The sequence below is a fragment of the Nothobranchius furzeri genome, chromosome 14, assembly GCF_043380555.1.
Source record: "Nothobranchius furzeri strain GRZ-AD chromosome 14, NfurGRZ-RIMD1, whole genome shotgun sequence".
In the NCBI taxonomy this organism is placed as follows: Eukaryota; Metazoa; Chordata; class Actinopteri; order Cyprinodontiformes; family Nothobranchiidae; genus Nothobranchius; species Nothobranchius furzeri.
In genome coordinates, this window is record NC_091754.1 from 12,146,392 (window position 1) to 12,158,788 (window position 12,397).

Here is a 12,397-nt window from a genome sequence, read left to right on the forward strand (position 1 = left end):
TCATCTTTGTGAAGACATTTGGATCAAAGCATCACCATAATAACAGTTTGATCAGAGATGTTGGGCAAGGATTTTTCCTTATGTGTGTATCCCAGTAAGTGTGTGGATGGGTGTGTGAGTATCTGTGTGTGAAAAGGAGATAAAGAGGGAGTAACGTCTTCTCACAGCCTTCTAGAGAACATCTGGCACCGAATTAGACGTAGACTAAAAGTCTGTTTCATCAAATGCAGCAGGGACTTCTTTCCAATAATGATTCTTTGTAGAAAAGTGCCAAATTTTCTTCACCTTGTTTATTTCCCCTAATTTTATCAACGCCATCCTTTTGGCGTGATGTGTCCAGTACATTTAGCTACATGTGAGAGTGGAGAGGTTGCACGTAGAGAACAATGGCACCAGAGAGATAAGATGGTGCAACCGGATGTAATTAATGAGAGGACTTTGAAGTTTAGTCTGACGTGAACACTGACGCAGCGCGTTTTTCTTTTTTGTCGACACAGGAGGCAGAAAAGCTTAAAAAGCGAGGCATCTGTGTCCATCGGTGGTTCTATGGGGAGGCACTGAGTGCTGCAGCTTGATAAAAACTATCTCGTACATCCAGTTGTCTTCGTTTGTACTTCTCCTAAAACGCTCAAAGTCACTGATTTAGAATTCAGTCACACCTCTCCTGCATTTCAAAGTGGTCTCACTCGTTTGATTCATGAGAGTATTTAGGAGAGAATAATAGCAAAACATCAATCGGTGTGGAAGAGGAAGGCGATGATACTGTTTCAGAAAGTCTCAGTAAAGACTCGTGATCAGACGTTGACGAGGATGAAAGTGGTTTTTATCTGGATTAGTGCTTGAAGTTAAGAATAACGTTAGTAGAACTTGTACAGCACCTTTGAAGGCTTATTTTATTCAGACAAGGTAGTTATAGCTGATGGTACGAGCAAATTAATCACAGGTGATCATTTTAGCAAAGTGCATGTAAGACTCCCCAACGCCAGACCTAAGGACGAAGCCATGAGACAACAAGATGAATGGCATTAAACGAATGAATCAATCCTGGTTTTAAAGCAACTTATAAGTGATTCAGTGATCTAACTTAAGGAGGACCATAGAAAACGGGTTACCTCACCCAGAATTAGGAAACAGATGCATAGGTGGGTCAAGGCCGTGGGTGGGGAGCTTCAGCTTCTAATACTTTGGAAGGAAATATCAGTCAAGAACAGGGATATGGTTTTTAACCCGGGCACCAAGTCCTGCTGGAAAATTAAATCTGCATAAAGTTGTTCAGCAGCAGGAAGCATGAAGTGCTCTAAAACGTCCTGGTAGATGGCTGCGTGGACATCAGAAAACACAATCGACCAACGACAGCAGATGATGAAGGTTCTCTGTCATCCAGGTCATGGATCCAAAACGGTTCAAATGAAGGCAACTGGATGTCTTTGTTTCTTGAAGAAGTTTCGCTTCTCATCTGAGGACCTTTGTTGGAGAGTCACACTAATAAGTCTAGTTGTCTATTGTTGCCTAACAAGCAGAAACTACTCTGAGTACCCCTCCTCTCTACCCCCTGATGAGTCGTTAGCTTCTATTGAGGGGGAGTTGTTGTGTTGATTAGACGCAGGAACGTGTGACGTATAACTGCTTAGGAACGAGATTCAAACACTCAGCTGATGACATCCCAAACCATCGCTGACTGTGGAAACTTTACACTGGACTTCAAGCAATGTGGATTCAGTTCCTCTTCTGTCTTCCTCCAGACTCTGGGAGCTTGATCTCCAAAGGAAATGCAAAATTTACTTTCATCAGAGAACATAACTTTGGACCCCTCAGCAGCAGTCCAGTCCTTTTTGTTTTTAGCCCAGGCGAGACGCTGTCTCTCGTTCTAGGGTGGCTTGACACCAGGAATGCGACAGCTGAAACCGTGTCTTGCACACGTCTGTGCATGGTGGTTCTTGAAGCACTGACTCTAGCTGCAGTCCACTCTTATTGAACCTCCCCCACATTTCTGAATGGGTTTTGTTTCACAATCCTCTCCAGGGTGGGGTTATCCATTTTGCTTGTAAACCTTTTTCTACCACATCTTGTCCTTCCCTTCGCCTCTCGAATGTGCTTGGACACAGTGCTCTGTGAACATCCAGCTTCTTTAGCAATGACCTTTCTTGTCTTGCTCTCCTTGTGCAAGGTGTTAATGGTCATCCTTTGCACAACTGTCAAGTTAACAGTCTCCCCGATGATTGTATAGCCTACAGAACCAGACTGGGACACCATTTAAATGCTTTTGCAGGTGTTTTGTGTTAACTAGCTGGTTAGAGTGTGGCACCAGGGGTCTTATTATTATTATTATTATTATTATTATTATTATTATTATTATTATATTCTAATAATCTGAGATACTGAATTTGGGAATTTTATTAGTTGTCCGTTATAATCATCAAATAAAAAATACATCAGTATGTGTAATGAATTGATCTTGTATACAATGTTCACTTTTTGAATGGAATGACCAATAAAAAAACTTATTTTTTAACGAATCTCCAAATCTAAACACGAATCTTGTTTAAATAGCAGCAAATTAAAAAGCAGAAAGACAGTAATATTCGTGGTGAAGGTCGTTCTTTTCCCAGCATTTTCTCACTAAACCTGCAGAATCTTCCAGACTAGCACGAGTTTGCTCATGGGCCTCTCGGAAGACGTTTGTTTCCTGAGAGGGATTCTGTCCGCCACCTGTCACCCTCCCAGGAAGCCATGACACCGGTGGGAGGGCTCACCCAGCCTTCGTGTGATCCCGACAGGAATCCTGCGAGACACGAGTAAGTGGCCATCGTGCGTTTTTCTTTTCCCTTATAGTTGTCCTCTGGGCGCTGCGCAGCTCCAACACGCGAACGCTAAATAAACGATAACAGAAAAAACGCGTGTTGCGTTATTTCTGAGCAGCTGCGGGACACGACGCAGCCAGCACGCCTGCGGCGTTCGTGTTTCCGCTTTTGTTGAAGCTTGGTGCCGTTTAACGCATCTGTCATCTTTACGCGGAATTGCTACAAAGGCGCTCAGCTGCAGCGCCGCTGAGGGGAGTTCCGGTGGGAGCTGACAGGAAATGTGATCAGCACCATGAATACGAAGAGATGAATCCGAATAAAATCCATAGATTTATTTTTTATTCCCCAGACAGGTTTGAACCCATCATGGCTTCCCCTCTGATGAGTCTGGTTCATGATGATGACAGGTACCAGAAGTCCTTCCAGCTCTTCCTGGAGCGCTCCTCAGAGCATCAGTGTATGAAGGACTTCATCCACAACAAGCTGCCACACATCCTGGCCAGGTAACCACACCTGTTGGAGCTTCAGCAGTAACCTGATGAAATCTCACCTGACAGATTTAGCTGAAAACAGGAGAACCTGATTGGTAAAATGTTGGATTTTCCATTAACCTGAGGAAAAGACCCTTTAGAATTAGAAATTGTAGATCACATATAAGTGTGTGCCATCACATTTTGACATTTTACCATTACTAAAGCTAATTTGAAGGTAAATTTACACCCAAGACTTTTTTTAGCACAAATTATTATTATTATTATTATTATTATTATTATTATTATTATATAATTAGTAATAATAACAATATTGTTATTATTATTATAAATGTTCAATATCTTTTTTACGGAGATCTGACAAAATCTAACAATTTCTGATACTAATACATGTGTAGTCCCCCCCCCCCCCCCCACACACACACACACACACCCACCCACCCACCCATCAACCCATAAATTTTTTTCCTTTAATTCATAGTACAAGTTTAAAAAATATCTGTGCAAATTATGATTATTGAAGTTGAGCCAGTTGTGCCAAACAAACAAACAAACAATCAAACATATATACTGTACTAAACCTCAGATCTGCCATATTTGAACATTTTCAGTGAAAGGGGAAGTAGCTGCAGAGATTGGTGTGTAATATGTGGGTGGGATGTAAAAGTAGTCATTAAAGATTAAAAACTGATGCAGGTAATTTCTGATTTTACATTTTTATATCTGTCAGCCAATAATATTGGACATATATTCTTATTACTGATAATACTTTTAGATTTATTTTATTATTATTATTATTATTTACAGTGTGTCATATTCTGCTCTCCCCTCAGCATTGGAGATGGAAAGTCCCATCTAAATGTCATCGGGGTCGGAAGCGGAGCGGGTAAGAACACAAACTGTTTCTTGTACACAAGTGCGTTCCTGACTGGGGTTGGTGAGTAACCTGTAAATGATGCTTTTGGAAGGGTTTCATGCAGCAGAAAAAAGGGAAAATTTCACGTTTTCCATTTAGCTTATGTAAAACTCGGATCAGTCTCTAACTTTATTTTGACCTCGCCGTTATGCAGCTTTACTGCACGGTTTCACATTCAAGCACATATCCTGTGCACATGCCCCCAGAGTGCTGTCACCCTTTACTTATGCCAGAGCCAATACTTGTAATTTACCTGAGCTGTCATGTCTGTATCATAATGGATTCTCTAATGGACTGTAAAATCCATTAGAATGACTACAAACTCCCCTGAAAGATATTATTTAACCTAATCAAAACGATTCACCGCATGTCTGCATCAGCTTCTCTGCTTAAATGTACACCTGTGTGCATGGCAACTTGTCACCTTCAATAAGAAGGAGAACAAAATCATCTCCCTGCAGCCAAATGTTACTCAAAAAATTATCATATTAATGACTTTCTGGTTGGATTTTCAGTTTACTTATAATTTTTTGAGAATATTGGATCATAAATATACCATTGTCTGGTGTTCCTTGTTTTCTACTTCACTCAGAAGCACCTTTTGTACTAAAAATGAATTAACATAAGCGTATTGATCAGCCAAGTTGAGCAATTAGGCTTCAAGATAGAAATAAAAAGTAGTTTTGGTTCTTTTAGGTGAGATTGACCTTGAGATGCTCTCTGAGCTCCATAAGAGGCACCCAGAGGTGACGGTGGATAACGAGGTGGTGGAGCCGAGCAGCCAACAGCTACATAACTACAAAGGTACTATTTCCTACGTGGAACAGAACCAACTGCAATGCTGGCTTAGCCTCCATATCGTGGTTGAATATTGTTGTTTCTGCCAAAGATCTATACATTTTTACTGGGATATTAAGAATGAAGCTGTTTCAAAACAGCCTTTGGCTTCACTTCTCATTAATTAATTTATTGTAAATGGCCTGTATTTGTATAGCGCCTTCCTAGGGTTCTACCCCCCCCCCCCCCCCCCCCCCAAGTCTCTTACGGAGACGTGGCAGCAAGATGGCTATTTTGTACATTTCAATGAAATATGTCCACCAAACTGCTCTGTGTTTACCACACCACGCCCGACACGTCGTGATGGAGGTCTTACTGTGGTCTTAAAGGACAAACATGTCTGTAATCTGGTGAAAAATGGCCCTTTTACAACTTTTGAATGCCAGGTCATCAAAGCAGGGTTACAAAATGTGTTTCACTGCATTTTAATCCACCGACCTCCCGGTCCAGCTGGCCTTCTTCTCTCTGAATTTGGAGAAGTTCTATCATCAATGATCAAACTAGAAAAAGTTTTAATCCTTGGTGATTTGAACTTACACATTAATGATCCTAATTGTAGCACAGCAGTGGAGCTCATGTCTATTATGGAGTCTTTTAACTTAGAGCAGCACGTTTCCAGACCCACACACAAAATGAGCCACACTCTAGATCTTGTTTTCTCTTTGGGACTAAAAATCAATCATTTACATGTTGAAGAGGTTCATGTGAGTGACCACAGCTGCATTTTCTTTAATGTCCTGTCTAATGTTGAATCTGTCCCTCACAACCAAAAATCAAAGAGACGTATCATTAATCAGTCAGCAGTGGATGGATTTTCTAGATTATTTGACAGCAGCTCAGTTCAGGGTGATGATCCAAGCTTGTTTATCCAGTTATTGGATAAACAAAGCTGCAGTATCTTAGATAAAGTAGCTCCTGTTAAGCAGGTAACTTTTTCTAGCAAGAGACAAAGTCTCTGGATTAATCAAATATTTACAGTCTCAGAAGGACACGCCGCAGAGCCGAGAGACGATGGAAGTCAACTAGATTAGAAAGTCACAGGCTGCACTTTAAAGAACTGATAATATCTCTGAATGAGACGGTGAAAACTTCCAGGGCCACTTACTTAGCTCAGCTGATTGCTGTAAACAAGAATAAGTCTAAAGTCCTGTTTGACACCATAAACCAGATTGTTTCACCTCACGCCCCTCTTATGCCAGTTTACTCAAGGTCTGACTGGAAGAACTTTCTAGCATTCTTTGATAATAAAATCAGAAACATCAGGGCAAGTTTTTCACCCCCATCTACTTCCTACCCCCATCCAACCCCCTCCCTCTCAATCACGGTCTGTCTTTACTCGTGTAGATCTCCAGGACATTTGCCTCATTCAGAAACACATGAAACCAACCTCATGCCCTGCTGATTTCATTCCTACTACCTTGTTAATCAGGATGTTTGACCAAATTGGCCCATGCATTGTAGATTTGATTCATTTATCCCTACAATCTGGCTCTGTACCATCTGTTTTCAAACATGCAGTTATTGAACCCATCCTTAAAAAAACAAGTTTGGACTCATCTCAGCCTAAAAATTACAGACCCATTTCTAAATTACCCTTCATCTCTAAAATATTGGAGAAGGTTGTGGCAGATCAACTGATTACTTTTCTGGAACTACACGACAGTTTTGATAAAATCCAGTCTGGTTTTCGTAAAAAGCATTAAACAGAAACAGCTTTGCTTAAAGTTTCCAGTGACATCATGATGGCTGCAGACAACGGGGAGTTCACAGTGTTAGTTTTATTAGATCTTTCTGCAGCTTTTGACACTGTTGATCACAGCACCTTAATTAACAGACTTGGTGACTCGGTGGGGATCTCTGGAACTGTTCTAGACTGGTTTAGATCGTACCTTTCTAACAGAAGTTACAGTGTCTGTATAAACCAAATCATGTCAGATTCTACTGATCTGTTCAGTGGGGTACCCCAAGGCTATGTTTTGGGTCCACTGTTGTTTCTGCTGTACATACACCCTCTTGGACAGATACTTGATTCTTTTCATAATGTTTCTTATCACCTATATGCAGATGATGTTCAGCTGTACTGCTCCTTTAAGGATTCTGAGTTCCATAAACCATCTGAATTACTAGAGTGTCTATCAGCGATCACCAGCTGGCTAGAAGATAACTTCCTTCAGTTAAACTCTGAAAAGACTGAATGTCTGATCATTGCCCCTGAGAGCATGGTTCCCCTGATTAGTCTAAAACGTGGTCATTTATCCCCTGCCGTCAAGACAAACTTAAGGAATTTGGGTGTTATTTTTGACCAATCAATGTCTCTTGAAGGTCACTCAAAAACATTGGTCAAAAACTGTTTTTATCATTTAAGAAATATCTCCAAACTGCGAAGGTTGGTGTCAAAATATGAACTTGAAATGGTTATCCATGCTTTTATCTCCTCCCGTCTAGATTACTGTAACACACTTTTCACATGTTTTAACAAAAAAGCCCTTGACCACCTTCAGTTGGTCCAGCACTCTGCAGCGAGGCTCCTAACTGGAGCAAACAGAAGAGCACACATCACTCCTATTCTGATGTCTCTGCACTGGTTACCCGTTAACTTTAGAGTTCATTTTAGAATCCTGATTATAACTTTCAATACTCTACATGGTCTAGCTCCTCCCTATGTTACTGAACTGTTAAAGCCTTATGCTCCAACCCGAGCCCTCAGGTCCACACACCAGAACCTTCTAGAAGTTCCAAAGAGCAGATACAAAAGTCGAGGTGATCGCTCCTTCCAGACTGCTGCACCCCGACTCTGGAATGATCTTCCTTTATCCTTACGCAGCATTGACAGTCTGGACACTTAAAAAACAGCTAAAGGCCCTTTTATTTAAAGCTGCTTTGAACTAAACCTTTTATTTTCTTATTTTAAACTCTAATTTTTAATCTTTCATCTGTTTATGAAAATTAACAATTTTATGACTTTATTTTTTTCTGTTTTGACAGCATTTAGATTTTATGATAATCTGTTTATGATTTTATGATCTATGTGAAGCACTTTGTGATTCTATATCTGTGATACGTGCTATATAAATAAAATTTACTTACTTACTTACTGGATAGATAGATGGGTACTAGATGGATGGATGGGTACTAAATGGATACTAGATAGATCTTAGAAGGAAGGGTGGATAGGTACTAGATGGATAGATGGTACTAAATGGATAGATGGGTACTAGATGGATGGATAGGTACTAGATGGATACCAGATGCATGCATATATACTATGTAAACATATGTAACTGAGGGGGGCTGTATATTTTCTACATTTTCATGTAAAGAAAAACTCATTTTTACAGCATCCTAGTCCTTCTGTAGGCACAATGTCAGATATAAAATTTAACATGACTGCTGTCGTTTTCACTTGAGTTCTCGTTAATAAATAAAATGAAGCCACGTGTTCCGACATTTGCTCCTGCCAACTTGCCTCTGTTCTTTCTAATGAGGTGTGATGCAACACAAGTGAGTCAGGTTTCAGCTGAGGTGAGAACTACAGACATCAGCATCAGCTTTAAGTTAACATGATTTAAAATATCAAGCCAAGTTCTTAAACTGAGGCCTAGTCCACACGTAGCCGGGTTTTTTTTAAAAACGAATATCCACCCCTCCAAAAACTTGCATCCACACCACCTCGTTTTAAAAAGAAACTCTGTCCACACGTACCCGGATAAATACGTTGTTAAGGACATGCCAGACCTGTAGGCGGCAGTACTTCCCCCGTTCTTAACCTCGTCCTTCGTCTGTGGTCTTCCTCTAGGAGCAGTAATTCCGCTTGCAACAACAAACGAGCAAAAAGCGCTTGGACAATTGATAAAGCGAGCGCAGCTCTGAGGGCATCCATGCTGTCGGCTAGTGTAAACACAGGTCGCACACGTGATGTCAGCATTTTTTTGTCCCGGAAAGTGACGTTGCGGACCTTAAAACTCCGGTTTTGTCTGTCCACACACAGACACCCAAAACGGAGAAAACGCAGATCTTCACTTTGGCCGGAGTTTTTAAAAAGATCCGTTTTCGTGTGGATGACAGGCCAAAACGTAGAAAAATATCTACATTGTGGCAGATCCCCGGCTACGTGTGGACAGGGCCTTAATCTCACATTGATGTGACTCATGCTGGAACATCAGGATTGAATCAGGATCATACCAGAATTACTTTATGCTCAAATGTTTTTGATATTATTTATTTAAAGCAGCAATTCACAGTTTTCCCATTTCAGGAATTCTGTATGATCTTTTTAAAATCTGTCAATGTCTTACCCTGTATTGGGAGATATTATTTGCTAAGCTTGTGCCCCATCCCGTAGAATCACGTGCATTTTTATAAGAGCGTTGGCATCCACTGATGTACAGATGTCAATAGGCAGAGGGGCTTAAGGTGCAACACATATAAGGAAAAACTCAGGAGTAAGGGGGACATAACACGCAAAACTCATCTTTTGCATCCTTTTACGCTACTGAGTGTGTCTCTACTGCTTCTATAAACAATACAGATGTGAAAAAACCTGTCCATTTGGTTTCAGTCAATGTTTAGTTTTAGGATTTATGTGCTGTTTCAAAAATGCCTGGTTTGTGACATCACAAACTGGGAAAGTAGATCTTACAAGCAAGAGAGCGACTCTTCTCCAAGCTCCTCACTGATATCGCAGCTTCTCAGCTTATAGCAGCCAAAGTGGGGGTGGGTGGGCGTGGCCTGCTTTTTTTCTTAATCGGCTCTTTTGGCTCATTCTGGCTTGAGGAAAAAGTTGCCGTATGTCCCCTTTAAATAAAATGTACATACATACTGAACGTATGAACACTTCTATTATTACAGAAGTGTGCTTTAAAAAGTCTATTCAGTTATCTGTCTACAGTTTCATATTTTTACTTTAAAACCGAAACCATCTAATGGCATTTCCACAATTTTACACAAAATACAGCAAGAATCAAATAATGTAAATTAAATGAAATACTGCAATTAACATCAGTGTTTTTAGTTGAGAGTGGTCTCGTCTTGTTAGTAAAAACATTGTTTTGCGACACGTAATCTGTTGTTCAACCATGGAGATTTTTTAAATGTAAAGTTACTAATTTGTAATTTACAACGTAATGGCAATAATAATTTCACTTTGAGTTGCATTTCATTACTTTAAAAAATGCTAAATATTTAGTTTTTTCATCGCAAATTTCCTGGTGTGGAAAATAAAGGGTTAAAAAAGAAAAGTTTTGCTTTTGCAGAACCACAGAATGTGCTTTAGAGATGGTGGCCAAAGCAATATTCAGAACTTTGTATCGTTTTTGTGCAGAAATCACCAACATTAACCTATTAGGTGTGTTTTTGTCTTAAGTTTTAGTGTCTCAGAAACCAGAATTAAACTACATAAAGTTCACCTGGAACAAGATGACAGCCTCAGAGTTTGAGGAGAACTGGAAACAGAAGAAGATGACAAAGAAGGCAGACTTCATTCACATGATCCAGGTTGGTGCTGACGTCTCTCCAGCTCCCCACTGTACTTCTGACACATCTAGGTCACATTCATTAGGTGGCACTGGACGGCAATTAATCCCATTAGAGCATCTGTCTAGCAAAGAAATATAATTAGGTGCTCGTTGAATGCAGCTAGCTCATTACGTGTGGTGAAATCGACAGATGCTGTACTATGTGAAGGATCCCGGCGCCACCATCAGCTTCTTCCAGAGTCTTCTCGATAAGAATGGGAAACTTATTATAATTCTAGTGTCTGGTGAGTTGATTGATGTAATTGCAAATTAAGAAATGGTCTTGTTTTTTTGCTGAATACGGAGTCCCGTTACTCAAATTCACTGAAGCTCTTAATATTTTGGGGCAGAATTTATTGCAGTTGCATGCTTGCCCTATTATAAACTATCTGCTGCCTTGTTTTCATGGTGTCTGTTCCTAGAGAAGAGCGGATTTGGGACACTGTGGCGGAAATACAGGAACCAGCTGTGCAACACAGAAATAAGCCAGTGTGTAACCACAGGAGACATCAAGCGCTTCCTGGACTCCAAGGGAGTGAGCTACCAGAGCTTTGTCCTGCCCTCTCACATGGATATCACCGAGTGTTTCACTGAGGGAGATGAGAAGGGAGAGCTGCTCCTTGATTTCCTCACCGAGGTGCTGGACTTTAGTAAAACCGCCTCACCGGAGCTGAAAGCCGGTGTGTTGGAGCTGCTGCGGCACCCGGACTGCAGCTCCCGGTCCGAGGACAGAGTTGTTTTTAACAACAACCTCGGAGTCCTGGTCATTGATAAACCAATCTAAACAAGCCAGAAGTTTATGGTGGCAGAATTATGTCATGGAGGATGAAATACCTTGACACAGAGTGAACTACAGTGGAAATTATTGTCATATTTACTTGTTTGTACTGTTAATGATTGTATGATTTTGCTCATTTCTGTGCAAATCACAAATGTCTTAAATTATTCACTTCCTGTTTTCTTGATCAAATAAATTATTCCTACAAGACAGATGAGCTGTAGCCGGGTCAGATGTTACTGCTGCTTCCAGTAGAGAGCGCTCTGCTTCTTTGCAGATCAAAAAATAAATAGAAAATTGAACGACTAACTTTTTATTGGGGCTCATTTCAGAAAAGCTGAAGGTAATTGTGCATTATGTATTAAAACTCTTGTAGGTAATATTTTTATCTGTGAGAGCTTCAAGTGGTAAATTAAAAATAACTGGGAACTGCTTGCACCGGCTTTACTGTATATTTTGGTTGAAGTGTCATTGACTTGTAAAACCACATGCATCAGAGAAACCACAAGTGGCTTTAAAGCTGAACCAGCTGGTTAATGTTAAACTGTAGGTCAATGGCAGTGAAAACGCCGAAAATCTGGACCTTTTGCTGAATTTAAAGCACATTTAAATGGCATTACTCTTAAAACCCAACCCCACAGGGCAGAACAAATCTGACTTCTAGCTATGTTTATGAACAAGTCTGCACAAGTGGGTCAAATGTGGGTTTTTCTGTCTCTTATCTTTACTGCTTTGCTGTGCACAAAATTGCAAATTATCTGGTGCAGATTAAGAAGAACGTCATTGAAACGGCTGCAGTGAATCTGGAAACAGCACCAACTAAATTGTTCCTGCAGAAAATAAGAGCAACCGTTGCCCATTAAAGTAAATATTAGTTATTTTGAATTACAAAAAATGCATATCTGCAATCAACCTAGGGGAGTAAAATGGCATTAATGTCATTTTAAGATTGTACATGGTAAGCCCTAGCTTTGGCTACTTTCTCAATGAGGCCAGATTATTCCTAACTTTGTATCTAAAATGTGCTATAATTTAAAAATGTGCTACTTTTTCTCTTGGTG

General features: G+C 40.3%; 1 protein-coding gene across 3 annotated transcripts; it reads left to right on the plus strand.

Annotated features, from left to right (window-relative positions):
• The first annotated feature begins 2,655 nt into the window (after nt 1–2,655).
• Nucleotides 2,656–11,547, plus strand: LOC107390215 (histamine N-methyltransferase). 3 transcript variants are annotated; one of them, XM_054747112.2, is made up of 7 exons: nt 2,656–2,795; nt 3,151–3,304; nt 4,126–4,178; nt 4,905–5,012; nt 10,408–10,538; nt 10,710–10,803; nt 10,981–11,547. In XM_054747112.2, the coding sequence occupies exons 2-7, from the start codon at nt 3,168–3,170 to the stop codon at nt 11,340–11,342; spliced, it is 885 nt and encodes a 294-aa protein (XP_054603087.1). In that variant the 5' UTR covers nt 2,656–2,795; nt 3,151–3,167; the 3' UTR covers nt 11,343–11,547. The 3 variants fall into 3 exon arrangements, with proteins under 3 accessions (XP_054603087.1, XP_054603089.1, XP_054603088.1); XM_054747114.2 differs by lacking the exon at nt 2,656–2,795 and adding an exon at nt 2,887–3,062; XM_054747113.2 differs by lacking the exon at nt 2,656–2,795 and adding an exon at nt 2,930–3,062 and having other exon boundaries at nt 3,155–3,304.
• Nucleotides 11,548–12,397: the final 850 nt, after the last annotated feature.